The sequence below is a fragment of the Nelumbo nucifera genome, chromosome 4 (assembly GCF_055504915.1).
Source record: "Nelumbo nucifera cultivar China Antique chromosome 4, China Antique-T2T, whole genome shotgun sequence".
Classification (NCBI taxonomy): Eukaryota; Viridiplantae; Streptophyta; class Magnoliopsida; order Proteales; family Nelumbonaceae; genus Nelumbo; species Nelumbo nucifera.
In genome coordinates this window covers 15,420,059-15,442,941 of record NC_142652.1, presented here as the reverse complement: position 1 = coordinate 15,442,941, position 22,883 = coordinate 15,420,059, and the positions used below count along the sequence as shown (strand labels likewise).

Genomic DNA, 22,883 nt, shown 5'->3' with positions numbered 1-22,883 from the left:
AAAAAGAAATTCCATTAATTTAAAGAAATTACAGGGGTTATAGTTTATGAGTAGCCTCGGCTACGCCACTATAAATTTACTTTTCACTCTTACAGTTGAGCCCAGAAACATTGATCCCTGTTCACTCTTTGTTTGGCTAGTTGGGCTGCAAGTCCATTTTCTTCTATGATCCACTGAATTGAAAGTTGCATGTACTTGATAGATTTTTAATTTTCTTGATGTCATTTCTGAATAACCAGGGTGTACTGTCAATGTTATTTTAGCCAACTGATGATAACTTTGGAATCCCCTTCCACAACCAACCTTTCCACCCGCATCTCCTTAGCTTTTTGTATCCCATATACCATTGCCTTCAGTTCAGCTGTAATAGAATTTCCAATTCCAATGGGACCTGAATACAGCCCCAACACATTTCCTCTTTCATTTCTTATAACCCCTCCGGTTCCAGATCTTCTTGGGTTTCCGAAACTGTTGCCATTAAAGTTTAATTTGACAAAGCCTGATTCAGGGGGCACCCACTCCTTCAGGATCTTCTTTTTTGCCGAGGAAGAGAAAGAAACTAGCCTCCAATTCCTAATCATATCATCCACTGTAAAATTTGAAAATAAGTTCAGTGTTTTCACCCATGAGATCACCTTCATCATAATACTTTCTATCATTTCTACCTTGCATCTTTCCTTATCTTTAAATAATCTCCGATTTCTTTCCTCCCATAGTACCCATAGTACTGCTGCCCTCATGCATCTCCACATCATTTTCCCTCTTCGCTTTGGCCATCAAAAAGTAGATAGCGCAAACAATCTTTCCAAGTTCATCGGGGTGTCCCACCTGCATCCAAATAGGTAGAAGAATGCAAGTGGGAAACCCCGATGAACTCATTAAGCGTTAAACAAATGGTAGCTAGACTCCGATCAACATCCAACTTTAGAAGGAAAATTGCAGCAAACACAGAAGAAGAAGAAAAACGAAGAAAAAAAAGAGAGAAAATGTGAAATGTAACGGAGAAGATAGAATAGGAAGGAGACTATCAAAATTTAGAAGATAGAAATAATGCTATGTTGGAAGTTTGATTCCACCAACAATTCTCCCAAACTCTTCCCTCCCTATTTGGGTTTGGGTTTGGTTTTGACTCTTTGCTTTGGTTGAATGTTGATTCGTGAGGAAGAAAATGAATAATGTCTTATTTCAAAGGTAATTTTTTTAAGTTATACATGTCATCATGTGGTAGAGATAAGTCAAGATGAGCTGGAGACAAAATCATACACCCCCGGCTGAAATACCTATCATGATTGAACAACCAATGCTCACTGTGGGCCCCATCTAGGATTCAGCTGTATTGAACATCGGCATATTCAACCATGATAGTTAGTTCAGTCGAGTGTGTATGTTTTTGTCTCCAGTTAATCTGCTCCCGATAGAGATTACTACGAACTACTAATAGTAGGGATTAAATTGGCACGTTTTGGAAGTTTAGGTATTGGATTGGTACATTTTTAAGCTTGGGACCAAAGTGAGACTAGGCTCAAAGTATAGGGTACTATCATGCAATTTTTTCAAAAAATTAAAAACTAGCTCGTAGTTCCATGAATCAAATGTTAGATTCTTACAAAAGAAATTTTAGATTTAGAATGGGATTTTCAAGGTTTTGTGATAAATAAAAAAAAATATATATGTGATTGTGCATAAAGCTATATAAAATGCCTATAGTAGTAATTGTGCATATGAATTTGCACATAGCAATATTTTATGATGATGATGGTAAATAATGTTTCCAAAATTTTTATGTCCGTAAAAATTATTCTTATTTGTTACATTTACTTTTGTTTAATAAGATGAATATACATGTTCAAATGTTTTTTACAAATCTTCTTTTTGTAATTTTATACATTTATGTGTTTTCGTCTTTTTAATTATTATTATTATTATAATTGTTTAATTATTTGACATTAAGGATTGATACATTTGACCCAAAACGTTATTTTTTAAATTTGTATTTTATTTCTATCATTAATAAAATCAATCATAATCGTTTTTTGTGACATTTATTTTTCTTATCATTTATTAATATTAATTATTTGCCTATCACAAGTTGGAGTGGTTAGGGAAGGAGAGAAGCAATGACTCTTACATCAAACTTGGTTTTAACTTGGAAATAATAGTCTCATTTCGTAATCTAGAATATGGGGAGAAGAAGGAAACAAACTCAATTGCTATGAAATTATTCCAATATATAATGGAACAATAATGAATCAAAAGCACTAGAGGCCCCGAGTCCCCAAATAACATTAAAAAAAAAGTTTTACAAAAATGCAACAAGCCCAAGCAAGTAGAGCACACACCAAGTTGATTTTATTTGATTGTAGTTCTCTACCCATTCTGAGCTTTTTTATTGATCCTTGGAGTGCCTCGCCCTCACAAACACAAATGGGAAATCTCTATGTTGTGACACTGAAAGCCACCTCTTCCCATTCTCCTCTGTAATCCCCACATTCCCACACTCAACATGGCAAGACTCGCATACGCTAGGACAATAGGTGATTCGGTACTCGGGGTTTGACCTGCTAATCCTTTCTATCTTGAACCAATTCCTCACTGTGGAGGATCCTGGATGACCTGGCTGCCCTTTAAGGGTCACGTACCTTGTTGTTTGGCTAGATGATGCCGATGATGTTTCACTGTTTGCCTCCTCCACTTGCCATACTCTCTTTAGTCCTGAGAACCCAATATTCAGATCGACCTGCTCCTCAATCCTATTTTCTTCCGATGACATCTCTTTAAGGTACTGAACTCCGTCGAATTCTTCCCAAATAAGCATCTCTTCGGCAGAATTAGATATCGGAGTGAAAGTAACAGGGCTACCCAAGTTCATGTCGTAGGAGTGTTGTCTCACAGTGGGTGTGCGTGAACTTGAACTTTCTCTTTTACCGATAGTTACCCCACCACCACCACCTCCTCGAATGGCTGAAACGATGTAGTATTCTCTTTCAACTTGGAGCTGGTTACCATCTGTGTCAAGGACTGCTTGCGCTTGGTGATGAGATCTGGACCCAGCAATGGCTTCTGTACAGAAAAATGAGGCCAAAACTAATAACCCAAATATTACATATCTACGCCACATGGTTATAGAAATAGAGTGGTTGGCGTTAGTATTAGCAATTAATGGAGGTTTTGCAAGTATAAAGATTTCAACTTCACTGGGGTATGGAAGAGTGCAATGGAGCTCCCCCATTTATAAAGTTGGAAATTTGAAGTCATAACTGAAAGCAGTTTTACTTCACCTAAAGTGGTGGAAATGTGGGTATTGTGTTCAAAGCGACATTAAATGTCTACTAATTAGTTATCAGTCTTATGATCAAACCACCATGTTTGTATGAGACCATAGAAATTTCAGGTCACAAATAACAAGTGGCAAATTTTGGTTTGATTGATGAGTAAATGCATGTTTATATACTAACACATAAATTAGTATGGGTGATAGCCTGGTAGTTAGGAGTTATCGTGGTTGAAGTTTCACGAGCATTTATAGGACTATTTACTAGTCAACAATAATGCTAGTGGTTTGGAAATTTTAATTAAGTAATTTCATATTTCAAATTTGTTTTTGGTGACTCTAGGAATATGTAATATGTATTAGCCTTTATTAATTGATAGTAAGTGTGTGCATGATGATGATGATAGTAAATGGTGTTTTCAAAATTTCTACATTTTTTTATATATATATATATATATAAATTATTATTATTATTGGTCACACTTATTCTTGATTAATATGATGAAAATATGATATTAGAGATGTGCCCAAATATTTTCTACAAAAAAATTTACATTTTTTATACTTTTGTGTGTTTTCATCTTTTTTTAATTTTATTATCAAGGGTTGACACATTTGACCCAAAAGGTTGAATTGTTGACTCACCACCAAATAGGAAAACAACTCCATTTTTGGATTGGTTTTGAATTTGTATTTTATTTCTATCATTAATAAAAACAATTATTCTTTGTTACACTTATTTTTTAATATGGTTAATTAATATAAAATACTAGAGATATGGCCAAATGTTTTCTATAGAATTTAGATATTTTTGTATATTTTTGTGTTTTTATCTCTTTTTTTGTACTTTTTATTATTTAATTATGACTTCACAAGTTGGCGCATTTAACGTGAAAGGTTGAATTATTGTTCATATATCACCAAGTAGGAAAACAATTTCACTTTTGGATTAGTTTTAAATATTGCATTTTATTTCTGTCATCAATAAAAAGTTAAAAACAATTCTTGTTTATTGTGTTTATCAAGTTGAATTACTTATTTCACCACCAAGATGTAAGAACAATTTCGTTTTGGGGTCAGTTTTAAAAAACATGTATTTTTCTGATAAAATGAATAACTTAAATATAAGATTCAATAAGAGAATGGAGTTAATACCTTATATATAAGACTTAATGAGAGGGAATTGAATGTGGAAGAAATTACATTTTGTGCCCTCACAATTAAAGAGGGACCAAATTAAAAAATAGGGGTATTCTAGTCAAGAGTGAAATTCAATGAATGCTAATGGGAGTTAATACCTTAAATATGACTTAATGAAAGGGACTTAAATGAGGAGAAAAGTGGTGGTTCAAATTACATTTCTATATTTACAATTAGAAATGACCAAATTAAAAATTCGGGATATTTTAGTCAAACAAAAGTTTCATACTCTCATTCAGACATTTAATGGTGACTATCAAATGTGCACATGCTTTGCACATGACAATTTTAGATGACAACAATGATGATAGTAATAATATGTTTCCAAAATTTTCAACCTTTTTATATTTATGTGTATAAAAATAATTATTATTTATTCATTTTTTGTAACTTTTTTTATGTTTTTATCTTGTTTTAATTTTTATTATTTAATTATGACATTAGGGGTTAACATATTTGACCTAAAAGGTTGAACTATTGACATACTACAAAGCATGAGAACAATATCATTTTTGGGTTAGTTTTGAATTTTGTATTTCATTACCATCATCAATAAAAGCAGTTATTTTTATCAAAATTTTTTCTTTAATATGACTAATAAAATATTATCATCAATTAAATACTAGAGATGTGCCCAAATGTTTTTTTACAAAAGTTCAACATTTTTTTTTTGTATTTTTATCTTTTTTTATATTTTTCATTAGTTTATTATGATATAAAGGGTAGACACATTTGACCCAAAACGTTAACTTGTTGACCCTCTACCAAATAGGAAAATAATTTAATTTTTAGGTCATTTTGATATTTTATATTTCGTTTCCATCATTAGTAAAAAACTTCTTGTTTATCACACTTATTTTTATTTAATATAATTAATATAAAATATTAGTGAATTTCTATTTTCTCTTTTTTATGTTTTTATTTATTTTCATTATTTTATTCTAAAGTCTAGGGTTGAAAAGTTTGACCTAAAAGTTGAACTGTTAACCTACCACCAAAAATAGGAAAACAATTTCATTATTGGGCTGGTTTTTAAATTTTTTTATTCCATTTACAACGTCAATAAAAACCAGTGTTTTCAAACCATCATTGACCCGACTAGTCGGACCATTTGACCTAAAAATTGGTTAAGGTACCGGTTATGTTTTAGTGTTGAACCATTATCTTATTAATAACTATTGAATTGGTCAACAAACCGTTGAACCTTTCAACCCGTGTAATGGTTTTTGGTCCAATATGATTTATTTAAAATTTTCAAAAACAAAAAACAAAAAATAGAGAAAAACAAAGAGAAGAAAGATCGATCTCATATCTGAGATCTAGAGATTAATTTGAGAGATCTTATGTTCATAGATGAGATTTTTAGAGAGATCTCAAATTACAAATATGAGAGAGAGAGAGAGAGAGAGAGAGAGAGAGAGAGAGAGAGAGATCTAAGAGAGATACACCGCCGCTGCAAGTCACCTTCGCCGTTGTTGCTACAAGTCATCCACACCTCTACTTCCTCCCTTCTCCTCCTCCTCCCTCTCAACCTTCTTTTATTTTCCCTTTTCTAAGTTGACAGACATCACAGTCTAACAAACCCTCCTTTCACTTTTGTTCTCATGCCCCTTTCTCATAACCATTTATATCCCATCCTACCCTAATATTCCAATCCAAAGGGTAGGATGAGACATATAGTTGAAACGTTTGGATTGGTTGACCCAGACGGTCAAACCGCTGACTTGGAAACCAATGGCCAAAATAGTTTCGTTTCTGGGTCGATTTTTAAAACCTTGATGAAAACAATTATTATTTACCATACATATCTAACAAAAGAACTACATTCTCATTTATACTTTAGTAATAATATTGATATAATAATAATAATATAAATTATAACTACAAATATAGATAATAGAATATTCTGCAGCATATTTGGTATCGAAACATCTTACTTTTCTCTCTTTCTAGTGCACTTCATACATGTGGTTTTATGCCAAAACCCTTAAACTTTGGATAAATTGCTGAAACCTCCCTTGAACTTTCTAATTGTTGTTGAAACCTCTTAAAGTTTGATAATTGCAATAACCTCACCTGAACTTTGTGGCATAGTTGCAAGTAGACCCCCTTTTGTCAAAATCCTCTAAAAATAGGTATAAAATATCCAAAATACTCATGTAATTACTTTTCACCAAAATGTTTATTTTTCAAATTCTATTCATATGAACCATTAACCCAAACAAGCCAAACCTATTCAATAACCTTTCTAAAATTGTTTTATTTTCTAAATTTGCCCTTCATATCAATCACTTAAAGGCAAGTTGCAACTTTAAATTCTCTCTCTATTTTATTGTTATTGTTTTTCTGTAGAAACCAGACTAAATAGTAATCTCATGGGTATTTTAGACATTTTTGTGCCTCTTATTAGTGGATTCTAACAAAGGGTGTCTATTTGCAACTGTATTAGAAAGTTCAGGGAGATTAATGCAATTACCAAACTTTAAGAAAAATTTCAGTAATGGTCAGAAACTTCAGAGGAGGTTTCAACAATTTACCCATTTTTTTTTGTATTTCATGGGGCTACACAACGGGGGTAACCCACCCCCATCCCTTACCAGTTAGGCAATTACCACCCCCTGCCCCCAAACCCTCAAACTTGAAGTTGCTAGGGATGCAATTGCCAGGGTTAGGTCAATTTGGGTTTGCAATGGGCCTAAACCAAAACCCAGAGCTATATATAGTTTGAGAATTTTCAAATCTGGCAACCCTAACAACAACATGAGGGTCTCCAAGTGCCTCTTTCATCTTTCAGAACATTTTGAAATGATTCTCACAAAAAAAAAGAGAAAAAAGTAAAATCCATTATCACACGCATGTTGGTCCCACACCAACAATCAACTACGAATGTAAACCAGCTAAGCTAAGGGGCCTTAACCCAATTTGGCCCAGGCTCATGAACTAATCCCTGTTTTGCATGAGCATTTGATAACTGATAAGCCTGAAGTAGGGGTATCATTTTTAGCCTACAAATTTTTAGGTTTGGGTCTAGATTTTGCATTTACCTAAATTATAACATATATTTGAAAATTGTCATAATATGACCTCAATTAATACATTCCTATTACTATTAAAACTTAAAAGCAATCCACATGATTTAGATATTGGCAAAATCTTTTTCTTTGTTTTTTATTTTCCTTTTTTTTATGATAGATTGGGAATATATTGCTAAAGGGGTAGCAGGACCCCACACATCATACAAATAAATCTAAGCTGATTTTTAGTATATGTTTGGTTTTATTGGCATTTATAAATGGGCTTTTTATTGCTTTAAATGTTTATTTGTATAACCTTACTTTAAACTTTTTTCATTTTAAATGTTTCTTGTTTTTGTTGTTTGGTTAGACATTATTTTAAGGCCTCGTTCGCTTTTTGGTAAGTTACTTATCTGGGTAAGTGCATTTACCCATGTTCTTTTATTTCCCATGCAAACAAGACAATAACCATTTTAACCATAAAAATGCATTTTTACAAGGGGCATTTTTGTCCCATTTAAGTGTTGACAACTTTCCCCCAAGGTGGGAAAGTTATTTACCCACTTAGGAGGTAAGTGATACCCAGGTAAATAAACTTTCCCTGGTCTCCACTTTAGTCTGAAAAAGAGCATGGGGTTTTTGGTCAATGAGAATTTGGACCAATTTTTCTCCCTCTCAAAATCCAAAAAAAAAATACCCCCTAAATGTCCTAGAAATAATACCAACTGCACATCAGCCATCAGCTCTTCTCAACTCAACAAAGTTTATTTTAATTTTTCCACAATCTGGTGGCTTCCAACGAACGTGACCATGGGACTGGATGAGGATATCTGAAGCATGATGAAACTGCAAAAACTCCAAATAGCTTGATCTGGCCTTTTCTATTAAAAAAGGTGGTGGAATGCTTTTTTTTCAAAGATTTTACTGTTTTTATTCTTCCATATAAGCCAAAGAATCATACTTGCGTTTTCCAGAGTAAGCCTTTCCTGTTAATAATCCCCACTCTTCTCGCATGATTCCACCAATCAGAAATGTCTTCATCTTCAATCGGCTTGGGTACAGTAGGCTTAGGGGTGAGCCAAATTTGCTACAATGGATGAACAAGTGAGTGGTGTCTTCCTCTCCCTCACAAAAACTGCAGCATAAATCCTCAACTCCCAATTTTGTAGTTTTGAACTTGTTAGAAGGTTTTTCCTCAACAATAAATACATGAAATGATGAAATAAACAACTTTCAAGGGCAAAATCCATAGTGCACCCGCTGCTCTAAAAGTACACTTTATAAAAAGTATATCAATAAAATGTAAGCAGATTTTAACATGATTTTGATTTCTTAAAATCTTGATTTAATGCACAAATATTATCAAGTACACCGTGGTTTTTTTGTATTTATATTCATGCCTGGGTGGGTCGTGTAATTTGTTTTTGTTTCTTTTTAGAATAGCACAACATCACACATTAACTATCCTTCAAAATCGATGATAACGGGACTTAATGAGGGGTAATTTGGTTCTCCAATGACATCATGACATGTGGCATCGCAGAACAGCTAGATGATACATCGACACCACGTAAGGAAACTACCTCAGACACTTCACAACTACATCAGCGATCTCGGCACCACCCTGGTAGGCCGAACTGCGAACATCTAGGTAGGACCTCAAGTTGGTGTAAGAGGTGACCTGCTTCCACCAAACTGCCATGGCCCCGGTTAGTGATTTGCTTGACGTGCCGAGCAACCTCCCCCTTAAGTGGTTAGTCGCCTCCAAATTCCCTAGGATCACAACACCACGTTGGAAGAACTAGTTATCACCCCACCCATAATTAATATTAATTATGGCCTAGTCTCATCGGGGTGTCCCACCTACATCCAAATAGGTAGAAGAATGCAGGTGGGACTCCCCGATGAACTCATTAAGCGTTAAACAAATGGTAGCTAGACTCCGATCAACGTCCAACTTTAGAAGGAAAATTGCAGCAAACACAGAAGAAGAAGAAGAACGAAGAAAAAAAGAAAATGTGAAATTTAACAGAGAAGATAGAACAGGAAGGAGAATATCAAAATTTAGAAGATAGAAATAATGCTATGTTGGAAGTCTGGTTCCACCAACAATTCTCCCAAACTCTTCCCTCCCTATTTGGGTTTGGGTTTGGGTTTGACTCTTTGCTTTCGTTGAATGTTGATTCGTGAGGAATAAAATGAATAATGACTTATTTCAAAGGTAATTTTTTAAGTTATACATGTCATCATGTGGTAGAGATCAGTCAGGATGAGCTAGAGACAAAATCATACACCCCCGGCTGAAATACCTATCATGGTTGAACAACCAATGCTCACTGTGGGCCCCATCTAGGATCCAGCTGTATTGAATATCGGCATATTCAACCATGATAGTTAGTTCAGTCGAGTGTGTATATTTTTGTCTCCAGTTAATCTGCTCCCGATAGAGATTACTATGAACTAGTAATAGTAGAGATTAAATTGGCACGTTTTGGAAGTTTAGGTATTGGATTGGTACATTTTTAAGCTTGGGACCAAAGTGAGACTAGTCCCAAAGTATAGGGTACTATCATGCAATTTTTCCAAACAATTAATAGCTAGCTCGTGGTTCCATGAATCAAATGTTAGATTCTTACAAAAGAAATTTTAAATTTAGAATGAGATTTTCAAGGTTTTGTGATAAATAAAAAAAAATATATGTGATTGTGCATAAAGCTATATAAAATGCCTGTACTAGTAATTGTGCATATGAATTTGCACATGGCAATATTTTATGATGATGATGGTAAATAATGTTTCCAAAATTTTTATGTCCGTAAAAATTATTCTTATTTGTTACATTTACTTTTGTTTAATAAGATGAATATACATGTTCAAATGTTTTTTACTAATCTTCTTTTTGTAATTTTATACATTTATGTGTTTTCGTCTTTTTAATTATTATTATTATTATTGTTTAATTATTTGACATTAAGGATTGATACATTTGACCCAAAATGTTGTTTTTAAAAATTGTATTTTATTTCTATCATTAATAAAAACAATCGTAATCGTTCTTTGTGACATTTATTTTTCTTATCATTTATTAATATTAATTATTTGCCTATCACAAGTTGGACTGGTTAGGGAAGGAAAGAAGCAATGAATCTTATATCAAACTTGGTTTTAACTCGTAAATAATAGTCTCATTTCGTAATCTAGAATATGGGGAGAAGAAGGAAACAAACTCAATTGCTATGAAATTATTCCAATATATAATGGAAGTTGGACATTCTTGCTAGACAATAATGAATCAAAAGCACTAAAGGCCCCGAGTCCCCAATAACATTAAAAAAAAAATTTACAAAAATGCAATAAGCCCAAGCAAGTAGAGCACACACCAAATTGATTTTATTTGATTGTAATTTTCTACCCATTCTGAGCTTTTTTATTGATCCTTGGAGTGCCTCGCCCTCACAAACACAAATGGGAACTCTCTAAGTTGTGACACTGAAAGCCACCTCTTCCTATTCTCCTCTGTAATCCCCACATTCCCACACTCAACATGGCAAGACTCGCATACGCTAGGACAATAGGTGATTCGGTACTCGGGGTTTGACCTGCTAATCCTTTCTATCTTGAACCAATTCCTCACTGTGGAGGATCCTGGATGACCTGGCTGCCCTTTAAGGGTCACGTACCTTGTTGTTTGGCTAGATGATGCCGATGATGTTTCACTGTTTGCCTCCTCCACTTGCCATACTCTCTTTAGTCCTGAGAACCCAATATTCAGATCGACCTGCTCCTCAATCCTATTTTCTTCCGATGACATCTCTTTAAGGTACTGAACTCCGTCGAATTCTTCCCAAATAAGCATCTCTTCGGCAGAATTAGATGCCGGAGTGAAAGTAACAGGGCTACCCAAGTTCATGTCATAGGAGTGTTGTCTCACAGTGGGTGTGCGTGAACTTGAACTTTCTCTTTTACCGATAGTTACCCCACCACCACCACCTCCTCGAATGGCTGAAACGATGTAGTATTCTCTTTCAACTTGGAGTTGGTTACCATCTGTGTCAAGGACTGCTTGCGCTTGGTGATGAGATCTGGACCCAGCAATGGCTTCTGTACAGAAAAATGAGGCCAAAACTAATAACCCAAATATTACATATCTACGCCACATGGTTATAGAAATAGAGTGGTTGGCGTTAGTATTAGCAATTAATGGAGGTTTTGCAAGTATAAAGATTTCAACTTCACTGGGGTATGGAAGAGTGCAATGGAGCTCCCCCATTTATAAAGTTGGAAATTTGAAGTCATAACTGAAAACAGTTTTACTTCACCTAAAGTGGTGGAAATGTGGGTATTGTGTTCAAAGCGACATTAAATGTCTACTAATTAGTTATCAGTCTTATGATCAAACCACCATGTTTGTATGAGACCATAGAAATTTCAGGTCGCAAATAACAAGTGGAAAATTTTGGTTTGAAGTAAATGCATGTTTATATACTAACACATAAATTAGTATGGGTGATAGTCTGGTAGTTAGGAGTTATCGTGGTTGAAGTTTCACGAGCATTTATAGGACTATTTACTAGTCAACAATAATGTTAGTGGTTTGGAAATTTTAATTAAGTAATTTCATATTTCAAATTTGTTTTTGGTGACTCTAGGAGTATGTAATATGTATTAGCCTTTATTAATTGCTAGTAAGTGTGTGCATGATGATGATGATAGTAATTAGTGTTTTTAAAACAATTCCAGTTTTGGATTGGTTTTGAATTTGTATTTTATTTCTATCATTAATAAAAACAATTATTCTTTGTTACACTTATTTTTTAATATGGTTAATTAATATAAAATACTAGAGATATGACCAAATGTTTTCTATAAAATTTAGATATTTTTGTATATTTTTATGCTTTTATCTCTTTTTTTTTTTACTTTTTATTATTTAACTATGACTTCACAAGTTGGCGCATTTAATGTGAAAGGTTGAATTATTGTTCATATATCACCAAATGGGATTAGTTTTAAAAAGCTTGTATTTTTTTGATAAAAGGAATAACTTAAACATAAGATTCAATAAGAGAATGGACTTAATACCTTATATATAAGACTTAATGAGAAGGAATTGAATGTGGAAAAAATTACATTTTGTGCCCTCACAATTAAAGAGGGACCAAATTAAAAAATAGGGGTATTCTAGTCAAGAATGAAATTCAATGAATGCTAATGAGAGTTAATACCTTAAATATGACTTAATGAAAGGGACTTGAATGAGGAGAAAAGTGGTGGTTCAAATTACATTTCTATATTTACAATTATAAATGACCAAATTAAAAATTTGGGATATTTTAGTCAAACAAAAGTTCCATACTCTCATTCAGACATTTAATGGTGACTATCAAATGTGCACATGCTTTGCACATGGCAATTTTAGACAACGACAATGATGATAGTAATAATATGTTTCCAAAATTTTCAACCTTTTTATATTTATGTGTATAAAAATAATTATTATTTATTCATTTTTTGTAGCTTTTTTATGTTTTTATCTTGTTTTAATTTTTATTATTTAATTATGACATTGGGGGTTAACATATTTGACCTAAAAGGCTGAACTATTGACATACTACAAAGCATGAGAACAATATCATTTTTGGGTTAGTTTTGAATTTTGTATTTCATTACCATCATCAATAAAAGCAGTTATTTTTATCAAAATTTTTTCTTTAATATGACTAATAAAATATTATCATCAATTAAATACTAGAGATGTGCCCAAATGTTTTTTACAAAAGTTCAACATTTTTTTTTTGTATTTTTATCTTTTTTTATATTTTTCATTAGTTTATTATGATATAAAGGGTAGACACATTTTACCCAAAACGTTAAATTGTTGACCCTCTACCAAATAGGAAAATAATTTAATTTTTAGGTCATTTTGATATTTTATATTTCGTTTCCATCATTAGTAAAAAACTTCTTGTTTATCACACTTATTTTTATTTAATATAATTAATATAAAATATTATTGAATTTCTATTTTCTATTTTTTATGTTTTTTTATTTTCATTATTTTATTCTAAAGTCTAGGGTTGAAAAGTTTGACCTAAAAGTTGAACTGTTATCCTACCACCAAAAATAGGAAAACAATTTCATTATTGGGCTGGTTTTTAATTTTTTTTATTCCATTTACAATGTCAATAAAAACCAGTGTTTTCGAACCATCATTGACCCGACCAGTCGGACCATTTGACCTAGAAATTGGTTAAGGTACCAGTTATGTTTTAGTTTTGAACCATTATCTTATTAATAACTATTGAATTGGTCAACAAACCGTTGAACCGTTCAACCCGTGTAATGGTTTGCGGTCCAATATGATTTATTTAAAATTTTCAAAAACAAAAAACAAAAAAACAGAGAAAAACAAAGAGAAGAAAGATCGATCTCATATCTGAGATCTAGAGATTAATTTGAGAGATCTTATGTTCATAGATGAGATTTTTAGAGAGATCTCAAATTACAAATATGAGAGAGAGAGAGAGAGAGAGAGAGATCTAAGAGAGATACGCCGCCGCTGCAAGTCACCTTCGCCGTTGTTGCTACAAGTCATCCACACCTCTACTTCCTCCCTTCTCCTCCTCCTCCCTCTCAACCTTCTTTTATTTTCCCTTTTCTAAGTCGACAGATCACAGTCTAACAAACCCTCCTTTCACTTTTGTTCTCATGCCCCTTTCTCATAAGCATTTATATCCCATCCTACCCTAATATTCCAATCCAAAGGGTAGGATGAGACATATAGTTGAAACATTTGGATTGGTTGACCCAGACGGTCAAACCGCTAACTTGGAAACCTGTGGCCAAAACAGTTCTGTTTCTGGGTTGATTTTTAAAACATTGATGAAAACTATTATTATTTACCATACATATCTAACAAATTTCCACATTCTCATTTATACTTTAGTAACTATATTGATATAATAATAATAATAATATAAATTATAACTACAAATAGAGATAATAGAATATTCTGCAACATATTTGGTATCGAAGCATCAACTTCTCTCTTTCTAGTGCACTTCATACATGTGGTTTTATGCCAAAACCCTTAAACTTTGGATAAATTGCAGAAACATCCCTTGAACTTTCTAATTGTTGTTGAAACCTCTGTTAAAGTTTGATAATTGCAATAACCTCTCCTGAACTTTGTGGCATAGTTGCAAGCAGACCCCCTTTTGTTAAAATTCTCTAAAAATAGGTATAAAATATCCAAAATACTCCTGTAATTACTTTTCACCAAAATGTTTATTTTTCAAATTCTATTCAATGAATCGTTAACCCAAACAAGCCTAACCTATTCAATCACCTTTCTAAAATTGTTTATTTTCTAAATTTGCCCTTCATATCAATCACTTAAAGCCAAGTTGCAACTTTAAATTCTCTCTCTTTTTTTTTGTTATTGTTTTTCTGGAGAAACCAGACTCAATAGTAATCTCATGGGTATTTTAGACATTTTTGTGCCTCTTATTAGTGGATTCTAACAAAGGGTGTCTACTTGCAATTGTATTAGAAAGTTCAGAGAGATAAATACAATTACCTAACTTTAAGGAAATTTCAGTAATGGTCAGAAACTTCAGAGGAGGTTTCAACAATTTACCCATTTTTTTTGTACTTCATGGGGCTACACAACAGGGGTAACCCACCCCCCTCCCTTACCAGTTAGGCAATTACCACCCCCTGCCCCCCAAACCCTCAAACTTGAAGTTGTTAGGGATGCAATTGCCAGTGTTTAGGTCAATTTGGGTTTGCAATGGGCCTAAACCAAAACCCAGAGCTATATATAGTTTGAGAATTTTCAAATCTAGCAACCTTAACAACAACATGAGGGTCTCCAAGTGCCTCTTTCATCTTTCAGAACATTTTGAAATGATTCTCACAAAAAAAAGAGAAAAAAGTAAAATCCATTATCACACGCATGTTGGTCCCACACCAACAATCAACTACGAATGTAAACCAGCTAAGCTAAGGGGCCTTAACCCAGTTTGGCCCAGGCTCATGAACTAATCCCTGTTCCGCATGAGCATTTGATAACTGATAAGCCTGAAGTAGGGGTATCATTTTTAGCCTACCAATTTTTAGGTTTGGGTCTAGATTTTGCATTTATATAAATTATTACATATATTTGGAAAATTGTCATAATATGACCACAGCTAATACATACCTATTACTATTAAAACTTAAAAGCAATCCACATGATTTAGATATTGGCAAAATCTTTTTCTTGTTTTTTATTTTCCTTTTTTTTTATGATAGATTGGAAATATATGGCTAAAGGGGTAGCAGGACCCCCCACATCATAAAAATAAATCTAAGTTGATTTTTAGTATCTGTTTGGTTTTATTGGCATTTATAAATGGTCTATTTATTAATTTTAAATGTTTATTTGTATAACCTTACTTTAAACTTTTTTCATTTTAAATGTTTCTTGTTTTTGTTGTTTGGTTAGACATTATTTTAAGGTCTCGTTCGCTTTTTGGTAAGTTACTTATCTGGGTAAGTGCATTTACCCATGTTCTTTTATTTCCCATGCAGACAAGACAATGACCATTTTAGCCATAAAAGTACATTATTACAAGGGGCATTTTTGTCCCATTTAAGTATTGACAACTTTCCCCCAAGGTGAAAAAGTTATTTACCCACCTAGGAGGTAAGTGATACTCAGGTAAATAAACTTTCCCTGGTCCCCACTTAAGTCTGAAAAAGAACATGGGATTTTTGATCAATGAGAATTTGAACCAATTTTCCCCCCTCTCAAAATCCAAAAAAAGGATGCCCCCTAAATAATACCAACTGCACATCAGCCAACAGCTCTTCTCAACTCAACAAAGTTGATTTTAATTTTTCCACAATCTGGAGGCTTCCAACGAACTTGACCATGGGACTAGGTGAGGATATCTGAAGCATGATGAAACTGCAAAAGCTCCAAATATCTGGCCTTTTTTATTAAAAAAGGTGGTGGAATGCTTTTATTTTCAAAGATTTTACTATTTCTATTCTTCCATATATGCCAAAGAATCATACTTGCGTTTTCTAGAGTAAACCTTTCCTGTTAATATTTCCCACTCTTCTCGCATGATTCCACCAATCAGAAATGTCTTCATCTTCAATTGGCTTGGGTACAGTAGGGTTACGGGTGAGCCAAATTTGCTTGACCAAAATCACAATGGATGAACAAGTGAGTGGTGTCTTCCTCTCCCTCACAAAAACTGCAGCATAAATCCTCAACTCCCAATTTTGTAGTTTTGAACTTGATAGAAGGTTTTTCCTCAACAATAGCCGCTGCTGTAGTTTTGAACTTGATAGTGGTGTCTTCCTCTCCCTCACAAAATCTGTAGTGCACCCGCTGCTGTAAAAGTACACTTTATAAAAAGTATATCAATAAAATGTAAGCAGATTTTAACATGATTTTGATATGTTAAAATCTTGATTTAATGCACAAATATTATCAAGTACCGCGTGTTTTTTTTTTTTTTTGTATTTATATTCATGCCTATTTGGGTCGTGTAATTCTTTTTTGTTTCTTTTTAGAATAGCACAACATCACACATTAACTCTCCTTCAAAATCGATGATAACGGGACTTAATGAGGGGTAATTTGGTCCTCCAATGACATCCTGACATGTGGCATCGCAGAACAACTAGATCATACCTCGACACCACGTAAGCAAACTACCTCAAACACTTCACAACTACATCAACGATCTTGGCACCACCCTGGTAGGCCGAACTGCGAACATCTAGGTAGGACCTCAAGTCGGTGTAAGAGGTGACCTGCTTCCACCAAACCGCCCTGGCCCCAGTTAGTGATTTGCTTGACGTGCCAAGCGACCTCCCCCTTAAGTGGTCAATCGCCTCCAAATTCCCTAGGATCACGACACCACGTTGGAATAACTAGTTATCACCCCACCCATTTTGGATGGTATTGGATAGACATTACCTGCTTGCACAGAGTCCATCTTCAGGCGTGAAACCACCTCCAAACTATACGAGCTAGGGATCCCGACGCGTTTCGTGAGGTTTACGGCAGCCTATATAAGGGCCTCACCTCCAACCTCAGAAAGTATACGTGATTTAGCATTCACAGCTCTCTAACTCTCTCGCTTTTTAGCTCTCTCAACACTTTTCCCTGACTTAAGCATGGAAGTGCCCACCTCAGGTCAAGCAATCTAGACACTTTGATCTCTTCTTTTACAACTCAACTAGGCGACCTACTTAATCCAGCATCCAAGCTATCCGCCAATAAAAAACACCAGATCACACACCATTAGGACTCAAATCCCCATCACCACTGAAACAAACCAACTAACGTACCAAATTGTGAACCGTGGTTGAACTCTTAGATTTATTATATGCATAAATTAATCATACCAAAAATATACATTACATAGCTTTTAAACAAGCTAGCTTCAAATGAATCAACCGGAAATAAACTTTAAGCTTATCTTATAAAGTTAAACTGAACTTTGCGCTCAGCCTCATATCAAACTGTATATAAGGAGTTGAGATGCCTATAAAGGAGTACGGCATATAAGAATTTGAAGTCAATGAAAACATTCACCGGAGTAAAGAAGCTTTTGGATTAGCCACGTGTTCTCTGTTCAATCCACATCAGCCCAATGCTCAACTTTGTATGGGAATATTCCATGAGTAATTAGCAGGCCCATGCAATAGATTAAAATCAAATAGTTGATTATGGATATAGAAAGCCATCATTAAGATTATGGCATCACCGTGCCGTTCATTCACGGCTTCCGAAGGATGCATTAATCTCCCATGAGATGAGATTAGTGCATGAATGTTCATCCTGTCGTGGGATGGAGAGGAGATCCATCAGTCTTCTTTCTCATTTAGGGCTCGTTCAACCCCGATAACCCCTATTCCCCTGGTGTTGTGAAGTTCATGCTTCTTATACCAAGATATCATCATCATCATCACAACTTTATAAAGTAGACTTGAAATGTGGCAAAATTTAGTACACCATCGCAAAGGTCAAATAAAAAAGACATGGGATTCTTTTAGAGCTTCAACAAAGTTGCCAAGTTGAAGATTCCTTCATCACTCAACCAGAAGATCTGTCCTCTATTTTGCTATTCCTGTTACTTTCCTTTCCTTTTCTCTTTTCCTTCCTTTTATTTGGCTTTCGGTTTAGGTCAATATTTAAGCATGCCCCATATTTCTGTTTATTAATAATTCAATATACATATTAAAATATTTAATTGGTTCAAAATCAGAATAATAAGACAGTAGGGTGTACTGCTCTCCCTTTGTCAAAAATGGGATTTGCCCAAATCAATCCCCTAGGATTCAGCTCTATTCTATTTATGTAAGATCAAAACTAAACCAGTTGGACATGACCCAAAAGAAGTAGAGCTCTAGTCTATAGCTTAATCTTAATCTTAAGTGCCCAAAACAAGAAGCATATATAGTTAGGAAATTTTTTAAAACTGAGAAAGCATAGAAGACTACCTTTATCTTTAGGCCATCCCTTGTCCAGAAAGGTAGCATCAGGATCAAATGTTGGCACATACTACTGAGCTGTCAGCATAAGCATATATTACAAAGTTGAGCCACAACTGCTGATGGGCAAGTAGCGTAAACTATGTTCACCATTTGTCTGTTCCATCTGCAGCAGATGGAACCACAAATTGCAACTCTACCACTGTCTACAGCGACAATCCCAGAGCCAATGGTGATCCATCATGACTCCTTTTTCTGAACACAGAATAGAATATGTTGCAAAGACAACATATGTCACATGCTTGTCCCCCAAAAGCCAGGCTTTTGGAATAGCCGAATGGATGTTTCTATCCAAAGTCCAAACTTCATTTGATTGAGATGGGCTGGACCAGGCAACTTGATTGGGCCTAAGCTGATCTCAATCAAAAAATACTCAAGCCCACATCAGTACCATGACCATCTATAGATCAGCCAGAATTTTTCAGGCTGAATCCGGGCCCACATTTGTTCAATACTTAGGGTCGATGATTGGTTAAAATTATGTCCATCTGGGATCATCTACGCGGATCACCAGTACCACCAAATGACAATGTTAACCGACCAATAAATAAAACTTTTTAAAAGGTTCTTCCACCAAAAAAAAAAAAATATATCAGAAAGCAGTTACAGATATCGTAGAGAGTGCAAAGCATCCAACGGATGAGATCTTTCCGCCCCAGACAGAGAGAACGTGGGGAAAGAGACGTGGCCGTGTTAATGGCAAAATTTCACATTTTAAAAGCAAATTCGCCACTACACTTATTCTCCCACTTTTGACCAAATACAGCAAAATTCTTCCTTCCCTGCTGTTATTAAGTCTTTACTTCAGTTACTTCCCACGCAATTCACTTCTTTATTCTTTGCCTTCCCCAATTTTTTGTTTTCTCAGCAAGTAATTAATACTCAATACGCTCAGTGCACAATACCATTTCAATCAGGAACCATGGATATCTTGGTCATTTTCCAAAATGAATGGATCAAACTGAACCTCAAATTAACCCATTTTTTATTTCCAATGGAATTACCGAAATATCCTATGCTACTGATTCCCTAGTGATAAAGAGCCCAAGCAACGAGTAAAAAATGGGGGGGAGGGTGATCATAGTCAAAAAGGTTATGTATATGAGCTCAAAGCCTACAACTGAGATTAGCTTAGGTTTCAATAGCTCTGCATTTTGCCAAAGAAGAACAAGGAAATAAGCAGTAGAAAATAAAATAAGAAGAAGACTGAAAAGCTAACTTTGGACTTAAGATGACAAGAATACCCTTGCCTTTCAGTTAACTTTAATAATAAACTCCTTCCTATAGGTAATACAATAACTACCTCTATATTCCTTGTTTTTAGGATAGAAGTAATAAGGCAGAAAGCAGAAATTATTTTCAACAATAATTAGAAGCATAAGAAAAAAAAAATATTCCAAGACAAAGGTCATTCTGGGCATTAGAGACATTTTCATTGTTAATAAAGTTTGGTGCCAGTCCCGCCTTTTCTTTTCACAAGCCAACAAAGCCATCTATGGAACAGAGACGCAATAGAAATAACCAAGGCCCTCGTGGTTTCATTCTCCTCCTACAGCAGCAGCAGCCAACATGATCTCCCTGTTAGATGTTTACCATGTCTTGGCTGCTACAATCCCTTTGTACTTTGCCATGATCTTAGCCTACGTATCTTTAAAATGGTGGAAGCTCTTCTCAGCAGATCAATGCTCTGGCATTAACAAGTTTGTAGCAAAATTCTCTATCCCGCTCCTCTCCTTCAGTGTGATCTCTGCCAACAATCCCTACCAGATGGACCTGAAACTCATATTGGCAGATGGCCTCCAGAAACTGCTTGCCTTCCTTCTATTGGTAATTCTTGCCAAAATTAGCTCCAGGGGACACACAGATTGGGTTATAACTGGTTTGTCTTTGTCAACTTTACCCAACACCTTGATTGTGGGAATTCCATTGTTGAGAGCCATGTACGGGAATAAAGCATCGGCACTTCTCTCCCAGATAGTTGTCATGCAGAGTTTGGTCTGGTACAATCTATTGCTGTTTCTGTTTGAGTTTAGAGCTGCTGAGACAGCCTCTGAAACTCCTCCCTTAGAAGTCACAGGTAGGTCGTCTTTCAGATTTGTATTTTCAGAGGACTATGGTTCTGAATATTATTAAATTGACTACAAGCTTTCATTCATCCTCACCTTCCCCAAATAACAGCCACTGACATTATCTTACTTGGAATATCAATACTTGGCTGAGTTGACTCAATCCTTTATGGTTACAGCAATCATCTAACCGGGTTGAGTTTGTGCAGGGATCCCCTATCTGGGACCCTGCAAATATGGATCTCACACCATTCCATGTTTGCATCCATATAATGCATATATCAATTTACTACTATGCTCATGATATATCCAAGGATCACAACATATATGCTTCAAAAAACTTGTTATAATATCAACAGACATGTCTATGTATTATTAGATATTTATGCACTCAGCCATAACCGCTAAACTATAGCTATTATATAATGTGCATTTCACAACTTTTCTATTTGTATTAGCTTTCAGGTGATCTGCTTTGACTTATTCCAGATACTTGGTACTTTGTCTGTTTTTAAGGGGAACTGGAGGCCCCACAGGAAGCACAACCAAAAGCGGTAGGTGAGGAAGCAAAGGCCAGAACCCTGAGAAAAATGAACACCAAGCTTATTCTCATGACTGTGGGGAGGAAGCTCGTGAGGAATCCCAACACTCATGCAACTTTGATTGGTCTTATTTGGGCAGTCATCAGTTTTAGGTGAGGTTGCAGGAGAAACATTCAAGATGTCACTCTTTCGTAATCCTTCTGGTTCCATTTAAAGCTAGCAAGTGATCAAAGTGATAGCATTAAACTTGTTGCAGGTGGAGAGTTAAACTGCCGCTAATTGTTAACAACTCAATATCAATATTGTCAGATGGAGGACTTGGCATGGCAATGTTCAGCTTAGGTGAGAACCAGGCACTAGATAGTACTTAAAATTGTGAAAGAAATGTCAAATACAGAAGTTTGTTTCTAATTTTTCATTTTGTGATACCTGATAGGTCTTTTCATGGCCTCACAGCCTAGCATAATTGCATGTGGAACTAGGAAGGCAGCCTTAGCCATGGGAATCAAGTTCCTGGTAGGACCTGCCCTAATGGTAGTCTCCTCCTATGCTATTGGATTGAAAAGCATATTGTTTAAGGTGGCAATTGTACAGGTGTATAGTTTTTATAACCCATTTCTTTTTTCTATCTACTTATCTGCAATTCATTACCTAGATCAAGATAGGAGGCTAAATAATGCGCCTTGTAATGCAGGCAGCTCTTCCTCAAGGAATTGTTCCATTTGTGTTTGCTAAAGAGTATAATGTACATCCAGACATATTGAGCACTGGGTAATCAATGTTTCTATAAATGGTCTAAACCTTAATATAATGCTCAATTGGGTCCTAATATCAGCTTTTCTTCTGGTTGTAGGGTTATCTTTGGCATGCTTATTGCGCTTCCAATAGCTTTGGCCTACTACTTCCTGCTAGGGTTGTAAATGGATGTGTGTCTTCATGCAACAAACAAGAATCCAGAACCATGGTAAAGGTCACAAGGGCTCAAGATGGATTGGGAAATAATATTTATTCTATTCAACCTCCTTTGAAATGTAATAAGAACTTACACCAAGAGCAAATGCAATCACTATGTAAGACTGAATTCACAACTTTATCTGTTGTCATAATACAAGACCTAATTATAACACAATTCATGTAATGGAATGTACTCACTATTTAATCCTTTCAAAATTTTGGCAATAGTGGTAAACCAAAGGTGCAAGTCCATTTTAATCATTTTTCTTTTCCATTT

At 34.8% G+C, this 22,883-nt stretch overlaps 3 protein-coding genes across 3 annotated transcripts; 1 reads left to right on the top strand and 2 right to left on the bottom strand.

Moving 5' to 3' along the window:
• Positions 1-2,124: 2,124 nt before the first annotated feature.
• On the bottom strand, positions 2,125-3,195 carry LOC148792039 (kunitz trypsin inhibitor 5-like). Its single transcript, XM_088886545.1, has one exon. The coding sequence runs from the start codon at positions 3,116-3,118 to the stop codon at positions 2,387-2,389; it is 732 nt and encodes a 243-aa protein (XP_088742671.1). The 5' UTR covers positions 3,119-3,195; the 3' UTR covers positions 2,125-2,386.
• A 7,514-nt stretch (positions 3,196-10,709) lies between these two features.
• On the bottom strand, positions 10,710-12,109 carry LOC148792038 (kunitz trypsin inhibitor 5-like). Its single transcript, XM_088886397.1, has one exon. The coding sequence runs from the start codon at positions 11,753-11,755 to the stop codon at positions 10,913-10,915; it is 843 nt and encodes a 280-aa protein (XP_088742523.1). The 5' UTR covers positions 11,756-12,109; the 3' UTR covers positions 10,710-10,912.
• Positions 12,110-18,627: 6,518 nt separating this feature from the next.
• PIN8 (Auxin efflux carrier family protein) lies at positions 18,628-22,778 on the top strand. Its single transcript, XM_010244063.3, has 6 exons — positions 18,628-21,121; positions 21,627-21,804; positions 21,909-21,994; positions 22,089-22,246; positions 22,347-22,423; positions 22,506-22,778. Exons 1-6 carry the CDS (start codon positions 20,614-20,616, stop codon positions 22,570-22,572), a joined length of 1,074 nt encoding a protein of 357 aa, XP_010242365.1. The 5' UTR covers positions 18,628-20,613; the 3' UTR covers positions 22,573-22,778.
• The last annotated feature ends 105 nt before the right edge of the window (positions 22,779-22,883 follow it).